This window comes from Paramisgurnus dabryanus, chromosome 11, assembly GCF_030506205.2.
Source record: "Paramisgurnus dabryanus chromosome 11, PD_genome_1.1, whole genome shotgun sequence".
NCBI lineage: Eukaryota > Metazoa > Chordata > Actinopteri > Cypriniformes > Cobitidae > Paramisgurnus > Paramisgurnus dabryanus.
This window is the reverse complement of record NC_133347.1, coordinates 27,812,862-27,828,637: the sequence shown is the minus strand read 5'-3', so window position 1 is coordinate 27,828,637 and position 15,776 is coordinate 27,812,862. Positions and strand designations below refer to the sequence as shown.

Here is a 15,776-nt window from a genome sequence, read left to right as displayed (position 1 = left end):
AATAAATAAATAAATATTATTAGGCTTCTAATAAGATGTGCTTAGGCAGGCAACTAACAGACTCTGTGCAGGCAACCATGTGCCCACAGGCCCCATGTTGAAGAGACCACTGGTCTAAAGTAAGAAGAGATCCAATTTATAACTTTTCCATTCGTGCTAATTAATAATTAATGTCTTATTATATTGCCATGGTAACTAATATGTGCTAAATACAACCTGAATGTGTGTAACACATTTGTTTATTTGTTTGTGTTGTTTTGTTTAACACCTTCATGCAATCTACTTTTGCAAATTTAGGAAGCATTAAATTCATTCATTCTTTTTTTGTCAGGTTTTGTTGCACCACAAAGAAGACACAGTGCATTCGGTTTCATTTTATTCAGGTGTGTATTCAAGTACGTGTCAATTGGAAAACATTTAATTACAACAAGAATGAGAAGCCAAAAGAACATTTTCTCTCCACAAAAGGGATAACATCAATCACTTCTGTGAACAATTAAAGATTTTACCACTTGGCCTTATTATAAGGCAATGAAAATAATACAGGACATACAAATGTATCTTCTAACGAAATGAAAACCATACTCATAAAAGTGCCTTCATTTGATACATGCAAGACATGCAATACAGTCCTGTAGGAAAAAGAATACCAAAATATTGTCCCAAGATGACCACACAACAAATTATTTATTTGCACATTATAAAAAACATATACATGACTGACCAGCTCAGTATAAATGGGCATCAATAATAATGTCCTTCTTTCATTTCTGTGTTTTTAGTTGGGAGTCACAGTGGACAGTTATGATTGGCCGCTGCTGAATCATCCATAATGACGGACTTGCAGAGAGCAAACGAATCAGGTAAACAGTGAATCAGTGTTGTGAAACAGGGCCTGCTGCTTCAGAGCTGACTAGGGTCACATTTACATTTCTGCGGTGGGCATATTGTTCCAGGGCAGCCGAGCTTGCACCCCAGTTTGGTGCAAACAAGGCTGTTCGCCCTGGCTCTGAACCAAAGCCACACAGAAAACAGTTATGCTGAAACTATGATGTCGGGGGAGTTGTGAGACATGATGTCTATTTTCCCAAAATCTGAAAATCATGTTAAAGAAGTACAAGTTGTATATTTACTGATACTGTAGTTTATTGCACTCAGTCACACAGTCAACTCTTTGATATTGTATCTACACAAGACAGTTCATTTTTTGGCAATTCTTGTGAAATGGACCCAGACGTTTCCACAGAGAAAGTAAAAATCTAAACATGGAAGCACTCAGCACAGATATACAGGTGCATGCAAGCATGCTCGAACCAACACAAAGGAACGCACACACACACACACACACACACACACACACACACACACACACACATGCAAAATACACACAAGTTTTCTGGAGTTCACGATTGCTTGTACCTTAACAGAAATTGATGTGTACTGTAGGAAATGCAGCTTTTTTGTCAAATCAACATCATTTTTATGTTACTTTAACTTAAAAAAATTAAGTTAAACAATTTAAACTTGTTTTATATGTTATGTCAACTTATCACAGGTTAAAACTTAAAATAATTCACTTGCGTTGAACTGACAAGCAAAATCAAGTTGTTATAACTTCATTCTACATTATTTTTTACATGAGGAAGACGTTCATTTGCTCTCAACCCGAGTTAAAATGCATATGGCGTTTTCACTGGTCTTAGCTTATCATTTAATTGAAATACACAATTTTCTTCAAAACCTCTCTATTCTATACATCAGGGCATGAAAAACACGCACACACACACACACACATATATATATACACAATTCCACAGAGTATCATATTTGATCTGTGAGAACTGCCTTTGCTATTTTTACTGTTGCAGTTTGGCGCTGCGTGCCGATGTATCTTGGCACAGAAAGAAAGAAATTAAGCCAGAAGCTGTTTTCGTGTATATGCCTATTTTAAAGACAATACCTCTTAAACCATATGTGCATTAGAAGTGGAGATATCTCTCTAATAAAGAAAAAAAAAAAACGGAGAACTCCATATTACTTGAATCGGTCTTTTATGTACCGCTTACACTTGCATGCCATTAAATGCCGTAAGAGAGGTTACAAACTTACATGTGTACACAGTGCTGACATTAAGGGCCATATCGATGCATAATTCAGGACAATAATGTAATGCATACATTCAAAATCCCTGTTTTGCTATCGGCAACTGTATGCAGATCAGTTTATACTGTAGATCAATATTAGATTTGTTATTTTGGTTTCTCAACCCAGATAAATATTTAGTTTATACTGTTAACTCAGCTGATGAACATGTGTTGAACATATATATAACAACATATTGAATTATATATAAAACATAAATAAATGAGCATACAGTATATTGCCTATATGGACCTGCATCATTTTATTAAAGGACTAAAGCATTTTGCTATTTTTTTTTTTTAACGGTCCAATTATTTCTACTTGAAACATGTATCATAAATACCACTCTGCTGTCAGCTATTTATGCATAACTGTAATCATTTTTAGAAAAGCTAACAAATGCCTTCACCAGAAGGAAAAACAATTGGAAGTTTGCCAGGAGAAATGTTGCAGAAGTGATTTGCTCAAGATGGCAAGAGTTTACCGAGAGTATGATATGAAAGATTTCATTTTTCTGTAATTTTAAGCCAAGTGTTCAGAGCTTATGTTTTGGCCTTACGCACAATATGGTTAAAACCATTCAGAAGTAAATAGAGAATTTACTTTGTGCCTTTCTAATTTAAAATTGAGATGCACTTATATACCGGCCAATAATCGGTATGGGCACATAAAAACAATTTTCCCCAATATCAGATGTTTAAAAACAGCCGATGATCAGGGCAAATTATATCCTGTCAATCAAAAGGGGCAAAAATGCGTCAAAACTCATGCTGTGTGATTATTTTGAATTTGGCGAAGCTGGGATTTCACAACATAATAATGTAAAATGAGGAGTAAAATGCAAAACCACACTGAAGTTTAAACAACTTAATAATGCAAGTCAATTCAACCTAATTCAACTTATTTTTTTAGATAAATTAATTTTTTAAGTTAAAGTAACGTAAAAAATATGTTTATATGACATCATTTTTACAGTATAATATCGGCACAATATTAGCACAAAAAAAATGTAGCAGTGCATCCCTAATTTAAAACATTTGCAGGAGCTTAATAGTAGTTTTGGTAGTTTGTTTCTTAATACATTTTATAATTAAATGACTACCATCTTACTTTGTTAAATACAATTGTAGTAAATAGAATAATAGTGCTGTGATATTTAAAAAGAAAAAAATTGCTTTGTATGCATAGCTTGGTTATAAGGTAATGAGACAGAATTTAGGATTTTTTTTTCAAATAATCTTACTGTTTATTCTTTTATTAAACACATCATTCAGCGTGTCCGCAAGTCATCATTTGCAATGTTGGATTAACTACAATTAATATCTGAGACTCTGTAAAAACGATGGAGACTGCATCACATTTGAAACTGTCAATGTTCGACTTCTCCTGCACACACACACATACACACACACACACACACACACACACACACACACACACACACACACACACACTTTATAAAACATTCTGCACTATCTACACAATCTCAAAAACAGAAAGACTGAAAAACAAAAAAATTAAAATGTAAACACACCCTTTGTATCAACATTCAGTCAATGTAAATTGGGAGTATGCGGGTGTTTGCTTATGGGTCCGCACACGTGCACAGACACGCACGTTGTAATACTGAAGGACAATGCTTTGTACATTCCAAGTAGAAAACATGTAGTAATATGTTTGTGTAATTAACTGTACAAAACCCTCTCTCGTCCATTATTAATATTCAAAATTTCAAGGCATGGTCCGAATATGAGTAACCGTGGAGATACCACATTACAGTGCTGCCCATGAGAGCAGTAAATGTCAAAACTGTTCCCATCCAAAAAACGTCTTGAATGGCATGCATATAGCAGGCAGGCCCCAGCTGCTGAAAATGCAAAACATTGACTCGTAAGATCAATCTCGCCCAGTGGTTATGCTCGCAGACAGGCATTACCATAATTTTGGCTGATTTCATTTTGAAAACTGTGTGTGTTTAAATGTGTGCTGAATATGTAATGTGCATAAAAAAGGGTTCCCAATGAAAAATATTGGATGATTAAAGCATTTTAAGTAAATGTCCAGTAAAACATTGATGATAATAATGACAACAAAAACCATACCAGAATGATTTTCACATGAAAATAACTCTTTGACAATCTGTGCATATTGCTCTAGGTCTTCGACAATGACTGATGCAATCTTTTTTTTTTTGTACTAGCATAGACACGATACTAGATGCATGCAGGCATACAGGCGATAAAAAACACATAGGCTCAGATCAGATCATCGCATCTGCTTTAACCAAAAATAAAGCACGTGACAGAACGGCAAGTTTGGCCCAAATGCACACCAAATTAAGCAAAACAGGTAAAGGCCACAGCTGTGTCTTCATTTCATTTCTACAAATTAAACTTCTCAAAGTGAGCCAGACTCTGTTTTCTTATCGTTGCTTTTCTTATTTATCGTTTATTGCACTGCCAGTCTGTTGCCAATTATAAATGCATCCATATCCCTTAATTGTACAGAAGGGATTTTGGAAATATTAAGATAATGCAACTTAATGATGCAACAGACTTTTACCAGTCACGCAAAGTTCAGTCTCCTTAAGCCTTTAGGCTTGAAGGCCTAAAGGATCCCAAAATGAATGTCATTATCATATTCCCAATAAGGGCAATACAAAAAAATTAAATGCAAATGTTGTATTTAAATACATTTGGCACATTCTGTTGAAAAACAACAACATGAAGCGTTAAATAATTAACAATAATAAAAAAAAACGAAGTAAGCAAATGAAAGTGCACAATGATAAACCGAAATACACTTGGGAAGAACAGAAACAGTATCAGATCTCTCCTTGAATTCAAATGAAACAAAAATAAAATGCTAAAGCTTTGTACTGAGATTGTACTGCATCTGTATATAAGTGCCTTTTTCGAGGATTGACCTGACTGCTTGAACTGTTATCTTTGACCGCCTGCGTTTCATCCATGCGACACTAGTCCACAGCGGCTACTATAACCAGGAGAAAATGAGAGGGATAGACGAAAAGAGTCAAGTGTGTATAAATGGAGAAGAGAAACCTTCAGGTTTTCTCCTCGAAGTCCTAGCAAGTCCATCTCATGCACAAGTGGTAACAGTCATAATATTTGCGCTGCTGGGTCCCGCGCTCCCACAGGAGCTGGGAGGAGAAGCGTGGCTCCCTGGCCCAGCGCTACTACCCTTGTCTGTGGGTTTCTTGTCTTTCTGTTTCAGGTGCACCTTGGCGTGCCTTTTTCGCTCGTCGCTGCGAGCGAACTTGCGTCCGCAAAACTCGCAAGAGAAAGGCTTCTCGCCGGTGTGCGTACGGATGTGCGTGGTTAGGTGGTCGCTGCGACTGAAGGAGCGCATGCAGATGCGACACTGGAAGGGTTTGTGACCCGTGTGGATACGCAGGTGGCGCGTCAACTCGTCCGATCGCGAGAACCGCCGGTCGCAGTTCTCCGCCGGACAGGCGTGGGGCCGTTCGTGGACGGGAGTTTTGCTCGGCCGGTTGGGGTACTTTCGTGGGCGAATGGGTTTGAGGGTGAGCGTCTGAGAAGGTTGATGGTGTTGGGAAACGTGCTGTTGACCGCCAAGAAACCCAGGATGGATTTGCTGCTTATCCTTAAATGCCCGAATTGTCTCTAGGGGAGTAATAGGAGGGGGGTTCACCCTAATAGGGTCCATGGTTTGGAAAGGTTTATGCTCCATCATCCCTACGTCTCCCTGGTGATGGAAGAGGTTGTAGTCTGGGATCATGGAAAAGAGACTGCTGTCCATTCCCTGTTTAGAGGTGGTGTGGTAGTCGGAGCTCGGATAGGGCAAAGACGAGGAGGTGGCCGGGCTGTGGTGGAACGTCACTTGCTCCGGATATATCTCGCCACAGGTCGAGTATGCTGGAAGAGGTGGTGCGTACACCTGCTCCATGTCTGACGACTGACCGCCCATGCTGCCGCCCGACGAAGACGTCTGGTTGTTGATGTTGCCGGGTGACGGTGACACGCCCAGGATTCCGGCACTAACCAAACTGATGATATTGTTATCGGGACACCAACCCGAGCCTCCGATGCTGCCCGATGGAGGGGTGTCAAAAGCGAACTTGCCCAAGTAGGTGACGGTCTGTCCACTTCGACCGGACTGGAAACCGCTGGTCCCATACTGAATCTCTCCACTTCCCTTCTCGCCACCCATCCCCAAGTCCATGATGTTATCTGTGAGGATCAAATGAAAAAAGTGAATCAACCACACCAAATAAAAGTTGCTAGTCCTGCGTCTACTTCTATGAGAATGTACATCATCTAATGGGTGCTAACTACTAACTTTATACCTCTGTTAAGCGCCAATACCAAATAAAGAAAGGAAAGTAAAACATATCAGTCCGAAAGAAACCAAAATTAAGCTTTAGACGAGTATTTGAATATCTGCGCAACTTTCTGTCACAAAATGTAAATGCCTGTGTATTCCACTGAAGGACTAAACCCTATTTGGCAGTGATGATTCTCTATACAATAGGATGTCCCCACTGACATCACTGTAACTTATACACACGCTCTTTCTCTCTCCCCTTCACATTTAGTCTTTTCAAAAAGATGCGTTTTTGAGACTTGATGGGTGATCTAAAAGGCACAACCAAAATATATGTGGTATTTAGTCACTTCTTCATTTCAATATGCTTGCAATCTTAGGCTGTTGAACATAATAAACTGGTGACAATTTGATAAATCACCGCAAGCCTATAAAATAAATATTTTCCAAGAGCTCTCAAAGTTTTTGTCTTGTGTGTGCATTTACAGTAATGACAGTGTGTGTACCCAATTGTGGCTTACGGTAGAAACAAACAGAATGAAAATTGCAGATGGTCCTCGCATCTGTTCAACACCCATAGGGTACATGTGTGAAGAGATGCTGCGCGGTGTCTGTAGGACGAGATTCAAAAAGTGGGAGAAACGAGAAATGGTGTATTCCACAGAAATTTGGTTTTATTTGCTAGCGCCTCTTTTTTCCTGATACGCCTGTCATTACAGGATGTGTGTGGATACATTTTAGACACTTGCGAAAGCTCTGTCTTTTACAGGGGCGTTTGTTGGGACACTTTGTGAGGACAAGAAGGTTTTTTCAACCTTGAAACATTGTGATTAGCAATCCCACAGAGATATGACAACTAAATGAAGTGTCCTAATCAGAAAGTTCTCACAGTCTAATATCTATATATACTGTAAATCTATAAGGAAATGAAGTTCTCATGAAAAGTTCTTACATGTAAATCTATAAAGGAAATATATTGATCAATCTTAAGGTTTCTAATATATATATATATATATATATATATATAATGTCAATCTAATCTCTCTATTATATATTAAAAATTATAGTTAAAGTAGTTAATATGAACCCTTTCTTTTTTATTACTATTATTAATATTGTAAATTATTGACACTGTACATTTCTCAAAATTAAAAAAATATATAGTCTTTTCGAGAAGTGTATTAGCATTTAGAAATTATTCTCATTTTTAATTTTTTTCTTCTTCATGAACTAACACATTAATTAAAGAGTTCAACTTTCAGAACGTAACATATTTCGCATTCATTTAAACATTTAATAAACGAAACGAGGTCAATACTCTCCCGCAAGTGTGGAAAGCATCGACTCTTTTGACCTGACGAGTCAAAACCACATCAATGAGCTTTGTGAAACTCCATCAGAATATACATCAAGAGGGCGGATGATCTTATCCTTTCACTCTTTACGATATCTCTGATATTTCACGTTTAAGTCGATATTTAGTCGTTTAAGGCGCAAATAAGAAAGTTGTTAAAAGCTCCATTAAAAGTAATTCATTTCTGTGTTTTTAAATGAACTATTCAAACTTTCGATTGATATGCTTGATAACAGCAATATTATAGATTTTTGGGGATAAAGGAAAATGTATTATTATGCCTATACTGTATATTAGGAAAATTGGTACAACTGGATAGGCAAAAAATGTAGCCACTATCTTAACAAATAGCCCATTTTAATTCATTTTATCGTTCACTAGATTACTTGTCTAAAATAAAGAATTTTGCTGAGAAATTTAGAAAGATTTAAAAACGACTATTATTTTCTTGAATGCATCAATAGCCTAATTTTTTTTTTTAATTCTGGTAATAAACATTTCAGGGCGTGAATACATTATAATTTAGATAATGTTTTTAAAACGTGTTTTCACAATTGACTCAACTCTGTTTTATTTTTTTGGACCAGCGCATCCATAAACGCCCACCCGCGCGCGTGGAGGGTCAGAAACAGGGTCAATACTTTATAACAAACAAACACTGACTAATCAAAACCCGTAAATAACACTATGTTTAAATGTATAAAATAGATTCACGTAAGCCTGGTGCAAAATTATGGGTAGCCTCTACAATCCGAAATAAACATTTTCAAGAAAAGTGCACGTTAAAATAATGTTTTGGCATGTGGCATGATAATGTGGTGAAATATGTGAAATATGAATTCCGACTGTGTATGTAGCTATGAGGAGTGAATAGCTTCACGTGTCTCTTGACGCGTGGGCTCGGTATGATATTACCTGATTTTACCTGTCTACTTCATACTTATGTCACGTGACAGTAACACTTTTAACTACTTTCACAACACGTATTAATAAAACATATTTTACTGAAAAAAATAAAACGACCATTTATCGGATTCTTCTGAGGGGAAAAAGCGCAAGTAGGACTGTATTAGGTGACTCGTCTATTAAATTATTCTTTACCTTACAGTGTGTTTTGACAATGAAATACAATGGAACATTTTACAGTAACAAAATGTGATCACAATCTATCATAAAATATGTATGCATTTAGTACAAGTTGCGTATTAATATAACTAAGTATTTATGTACACTAGCTATAACATTAATGTGAGACAAGGTCCAATTTAAAAAGAAGATTCGGGACGCTGTATGACTGGTGTAATGCTAAACAAATAATTGTTATGCATCCCGAAATAGCAACTATCAGGTATCATCAGTTCAGTTTAGCGCTGCTCAACTAAGCGCGCGCGTTAACAGGTGCTGCGGGGCCGGGCAGTGACGCGCTTTCAGCGGGCTTCAAGACAACCGATGATGCGCCGTAACCGAACACAACAAAGTCAAACCAGGCAACAAAAAGAAAACAACAAGAAACTTTATTCACAACTTTTAGTCCTTACCTGTATTCATCTGCGAGTAGTGCGAAATAGAGTCCGGATTTGTGAAAATGTTCATAGATGTGGGAATGTCTTCTTCTGGATAGAGACTGTCAGGTATGGCGTTGATTAAACTGCTCATGGTAATAGGGATCTTGTCCGCTAATTTACCTGTCATAGCAGTTGCTCAGTTTGTCATTAATACACGCGCACAGGTGATCCGTTGCGACCAGTCTCCGGACTTCAGAACTCTACCTAGAAAGCCACAAAAAGAGACGTCAATCCCTTCGAAATTGTATCCAAGTGCGCGTGAGCACCGCGCTGATGTCTCTCCGCGAGGCCGACTGTCGACTGTTTTTAATGACTGATTTCTGTGAAGTTGTGTTTTCTCTGGATCAGCACAGAGATGTTGGTTGTTGGTGGTGATTGCACAAGTGTGGCACTGCTCGCTCTGTTGCGAGCGCTGGGAACTCCAACGCTTTCTTGTTCAACGGGGGGGACGGAACAACTTTGTGACGTAGATGACCATTTATGGACACACAAAGATAGACGGCCGCCCGACGTCACATGGAAGCTCCTCATAGTGGAACATTAGAGTCGGTAGCAGGAAGATAAGCGAGGGACCGGAGCAGAGAAGGGCTCAGTGCACTTTCACAGGCATTTTTTCTTCGGTTTGGGTGTACGCTGGACCCGATGAACAAAAAGCTTTTAAAAGACGCATTGTGAGCATGGATATCTCTTATTTGCGACAGTGTATGCGTGTATAAACACTGCTTCTTATTTTATTTACTTATTCAGAATTTTAATAGAAGTTTTAAAGGTTTTGTTTAAAGAAGAGCATGCACGATAAAGTCCTTATTGAAAAGTATTGACATGCACTTATGAATCAAGGTTCGGCTGGCATTATCTTTTGCATTGCTTTATGACACTGCCAAGATGTACACTTGATGTAAAGGCGCAATTTACTCGTATTTATGTAATTCTATTAAGCTTATAAAATAATAATTATAGTCTATCAAAACAAAAGTATAAAATGGAATAGAAAAAGGGGAGCCACACACCAAACTGTCTAAAGCCAATTTTACAAGGCCATACGAGCCCAATATATAGTTAAATAATTAAAAGGCTCTCAATATAAAGTTAGTCATTATTTATAGGGTTACTCCTTACAGTATTAACATATGTGCCTATAGATATAGCCTAGCTTATATTTGTCGGTAGAAAGGTCACATATAATTTTATTACAAGAACATTACTGCAGTTTCTGTTGCATTTCCATTTATTCATTTAGCATTAAACATTTGTCTCGGAGCCAACAGCAAATGAACGAAATACAATTTAAATCTGATGTAACTGGCAAACACACAGTTAATAGTTTCTAAACCACTACCTAGTTGTTTAAGTCATTAGCTATAGCAGACGATCAAGACCAGAAGCAACACTGACTGGGTTATGCAAAGGCTGTCAGTGCCAGAGAGTTAATCGCGTGTAAATACTGCAGGCGCGCGGCAAATCTGTAGGCTTGTCTTTGGCCTCGAGCGCCAAGTTCGCCACCGAAGTGGAAACTCCAAATAAGGCCATGATCCGGCCACGCCCCTCGCTGTCTGTATTTGGTTAGAGAAGTTCCGGTTTAGAGCTGCAAAGTGGAAAAGCGATCGGAACCCGCAGCCATTAAAGGAACCGCAGAGGGCAAAACGTCATGGGTCCTGTTTCACCAATTTAGAAACGAGGGAGAAAATATCTTATCTGCAACTTTTAGAAATGATACAAATTGTCCCTTGTTGCAAATGGTTGACTTTGTTTGGGCAGACAAACATAGAAGGGAAAGCCCAGATCTTACCAGTGAGTGGTTTATATATAAGTAACTAAACAAAACAATCGACGACCTCTGAAAAAGTAGTGTACACTTAAAGTATGCCAAATAGATTACTGTGCAAATGTCTAAAATACATTAGATACTTTACAAAAAAAGTTTATAATTAATTATTTATATTTATTTGCATTTGTGTTAATATCAATATAGTTTTCCAAGTTCAAAAGGTCTTATGAATTTTTTTTTCTGTTTGTTCATGTAGTCCCAGATTGACTGTATGATGATCTCTGTGTGGGCCATACTGTATGTTGTAGAGTCCTTGTTCATACAAAAAACCTCACTTAAAATCTACCAATACTTTCTGCTAACGCTCAAAAAAACCTGCTGTAGGTCATTATTTAATTAAAATTATATCAGTTAAGTTACAATTCTAAAAAATAAAATAAAATAAAATGTAAGCCTAATAATAATAGACATTGTAACATAATATTATACATAGAACAATGCATGATAAGAAGACACACTTGTCTGTCCATAATCCAATTAGGAGCCAAGGTGGCCCATGAGATTTCCCACGTGTCCAACTAAAATACCTTACTCTTCGTTCAGGCCAATCACAGAGCACAGAGCTCCCATTACCCACCATGAGTGGACTCCAGGCTGTAATACACTGAAATGCACAGAGGATGCTGATGCAACAGGAGGGAGAGAGAGAGATAGAGAGTAATAAGGTAACAATTTGTATCCAGACTAGGTTGACATGTGCATGTTGGCCTCATGTCTGATAAATTATGTACTAAAAATAAAATAATAATCACCCCCCCACCCTAAACTAATGCATGTTACTGTCATTGAAAGATACATGATAACTTTATACAGCATGAAGTCTGCAACAACAACATACAAATAAATCATGATGTTAGACTTTTTTCCAGAATTTACATTATTTCCAGGCAATTTTATTTACTTAATCTTCAGGTGATTTTTAATGGATGTATGAAGTCAATTCTCTTATGTCACACTTAAAAAAAAGGCCTTATGTACTATTTAGATACAGATTTGGTACAAATGTAGTACTAATGAGGTACTAATATGAATTATTTGGGTAAAAAGGTGTACTTTTTAAAAGGGTACCACCCCAGTGACAGCTTTAATTTAATCATTTGATATTCCTGTGTTTTATAATGTAATGCATAAATCATACATTTTTAAGTGGTTTAAATGTCCTGATAATTGTTATAGGATCTGTTTATATGCGTTCTGTATCCTTTAAAGACTATTCATTGGCCGTGTCTATATACATTGAAGAGCACCCACAATATGTACATTTACATGCAACCAAATAATCCGTTTTTAATCGTATTGATGGCTCAATCCGATTAAAAGTCTTCATGTAAGCACCTAAATCAATATGATTGAGGTCGATCGGATGCAAATGTCGATCGTATTTAAAGGGGTGTTGTAGTTCGCTCTGTGATCCGATGATCGAGAGAAAAGTATGCATGTTAATGAGTGAATCGGATGCAAAAATACCTTGTGCACATGCGCAGAACAATTGTGCTCAAGTTTACGTCTTATATTTACCTCTTATTTACGTATCACATGATTCTCGTTACAGAAACACGCAATAGCAGGGCAATGGCAACACACATTATTATTAAGGTAATGGGGTCATGCGCTGTACATTCTGCAGTGTTCATGTTTTTCATAACATTACATAAAGCAATAAAATAGCTTTGTGCCTTTTGAAAAGTTTGTTTTCTTTGCCTAAATCTGAAAATGTAAGAATTTTTTTCCAACTCCACTTTGACTTTGTTCATTTATCCAGAGATAAAGCGAGAGATGCTCTGCACTGCGTTGCCACGTCCTCTGCTTTATGGCGGAGCTCAGATTTGGGATACTTTTAAAGTGTTTCCAAGTTGATATTGCGGGTTAAAGATCAAAGCATTTTGTCATTACTTATTGATATTTGGGCTCTGAATAGACTTTGGGATGGTTTTGGGTGAACTCGAACTTGGGTTGCAAAAGCACCACATGTCGAAGCGCTGCCCACTACACCATCGGCTCCAACCAGAATGTCTATATTTAATAGACTTTGGGATGGTTTTGGGCTAGTTTTGAATGTCCATTAGGCTGGTTTTGATAAATAAATCTGGCAACCCTGTGTCACGGCTAGTCCGTGTCATGTTTTGTGTCTTGCACTGATCCGTCTCACCTGGACACTCATTGACTCATTACGCCAATACACTACACCTGTCTTGTGTTTAATTGTCTTAGTATTTATATGCCTTGTTTCTGTCACACCGGTTGCCGGATTATTGTCATTACAACCCTGTCTGTTCCCTGTGTTGGATGTTCCTGTTTTCCTGTGTTCCTGTATTCACCATGTCAGCCCTCGTGTTTTTATTATTAAATGTTATTTATTTTGAACTTTGCGTTTGCGTCCTGTCACTCCTACCCAGTCATGACAGAATAATCCGGCCAAACTGGACGCAGCAAGTTCACGGAGGGCGGCTCCCCCAGGAGTTTCGTCGAGGGGGAGTAGTGACATCGGGGTTCATTCCCCATCAGCCCCGATGTCTCTTGGGGACCACCGTGAGCGATCGCTCGCTCCTGCGGGCCTGCGGGAGGAGGATCGGCCCAGGCGGTCCCCCAACGGTTGAGTCGTCGCCGACGGTCCCTCGGAGGACCACCGTCCCGCTCGTAGGGGGACCCGGAACGGACCACGCCCGATCATTTCCCCGGGGTGGCTACCGAGTGAGGGTCTCCATTTCCACGAGGGGACGGGAGATGATTTCCGGGGGGCACCTCATCGTCGACGATTCCCAGAAGGGGGGTAATTCGTCTGCCTCGGTTCTCGGAGCGATCGCTCCGGTTCTCCTGGCGCAGTCCGGCCCACCGTCCTGTTGGTTTCGTCCCGGCGGCTGCCGGCTTCGCCAGGGTCCCCAAGCCCTCCACCCCTCCCTTGGACTCTCGCTACCAGACTTTGTTTTTTTTGTGTTTATGTGAGTGTCTGGTAGCCACTCGTAGAGGGAGGGGTTATGTCACGGCTAGTCCGTGTCATGTTTTGTGTCTTGCACTGATCCGTCTCACCTGGACACTCATTGACTCATTACGCCAATACACTACACCTGTCTTGTGTTTAATTGTCTTAGTATTTATATGCCTTGTTTCTGTCACACCGGTTGCCGGATTATTGTCATTACAACCCTTTCTGTTCCCTGTGTTGGATGTTCCTGTTTTCCTGTGTTCCTGTATTCACCATGTCAGCCCTCGTGTTTTTATTATTAAATGTTATTTATTTTGAACTTTGCGTTTGCGTCCTGTCACTCCTACCCAGTCATGACACCCTGGCTGTGGGCTTGCGCAGACGTTTGGTTCGGATTATACAGAATGTAGGGGTGCGCGTTGCAAAAAGTGGGGTTAGTTGTAGCACAGACTGTTTACATTGTTGCACAAGGTTGAGCGTTTTTTTTTTTTTCACAATGCCAAAAGACAATCTCTCCAAATTATTAGAAATGTATAATGTTTTTCCAGAGAGTTATTGATGAACGAGTGTTTTGGTGGCATGCAAGTACATTTTTTCATCATATGTTTTTTTTTCCGGTTTTTAAGTTAGGTGTGTAAGATACCAAATCCAATCCTATGTCATATTAATCAGTGTCTTGTTGACTAAAACATAGCACCGTTTTGAAATATGTCTGCAGCTCTTAGCAACTTTTTTGATGGGCTTGAAAATATTTTGACCCAGCGGGGTTAATTGTTACACTGTGTTATAACTAACCCGTTTTAAATAGGCTACACACAAATGATTGTAGGCTGCCAACAAAATAAATGTGACTGTCTTATCAAAAATCGTGTGTCAAAAATCGTGTTCATATCTTTAATGTTGATTGAATAAGGTCATGTCAAAGATTGAAATCATTATGAAATGAATGACTAAAATCAGACTTTGATGCTCATTATCTCAGAATTTGATTTTAAAACTGTAGTATGGTTATTACAGACTGGGTCACATATAAAATTATTTTTGTAATAATTGTGCTGCTTTTTCTCACATATTTAGACATTTGTATTCATTTATAATTGAACTATTGTAAGAAAAGGGCTAGATGAATGAATACAGTGTGGATACCTATTATAGACAGATATATAAACAATATCCACTTCAAGTATATAGACCAAATAGTATTGAAATATTTGTCTGCAAACATAATTTTTAGCAAGTGTTACAACTAACCCCCTGCCTGTTACAATTAACCCCACCTATGGGGTAAGTTGTAACGTTTGCACTTCTGTCACGTTTAAAGTAATTGTCCAAGAATGGTACATACTAGAAACAAACTTCAAATGTTCATTTGTAGCAGAGATGTGTGTGTGGCTTGTGTAAAAATATAATGAATCAAACTCAAATATTTTTTGAATGATTGAGCCAAAACCAAAAAACGTTAGGTTGCCAAAAATCGCTCTCCCCTACATGTAAATATTTTAATCAATATTTATGTAAACTGTATTTTCCTTACCTGCAATCGGATTAAATTCAGTCAGATTGACAAAATGTTGTGCATGTAAACATAAATCTCAACACATCCCCAGCAATGGCACTGCTGCCAAAGCAACAGCATTCCTTTCTAAACTCTGGAATTGG

At 38.3% G+C, this 15,776-nt stretch overlaps 1 protein-coding gene across 1 annotated transcript; it reads right to left on the bottom strand.

The window, feature by feature from the left end:
* Positions 1 to 580: 580 nt before the first annotated feature.
* egr3 (early growth response 3) lies at positions 581 to 9,785 on the bottom strand. The gene is made up of 2 exons (XM_065247671.2): positions 9,340 to 9,785; positions 581 to 6,353 (listed from the first exon to the last, which is right to left on the bottom strand). The coding sequence occupies exons 1-2, from the start codon at positions 9,491 to 9,493 to the stop codon at positions 5,242 to 5,244; spliced, it is 1,266 nt and encodes a 421-aa protein (XP_065103743.1). The 5' UTR covers positions 9,494 to 9,785; the 3' UTR covers positions 581 to 5,241.
* Between the last annotated feature and the right edge of the window lie 5,991 nt (positions 9,786 to 15,776).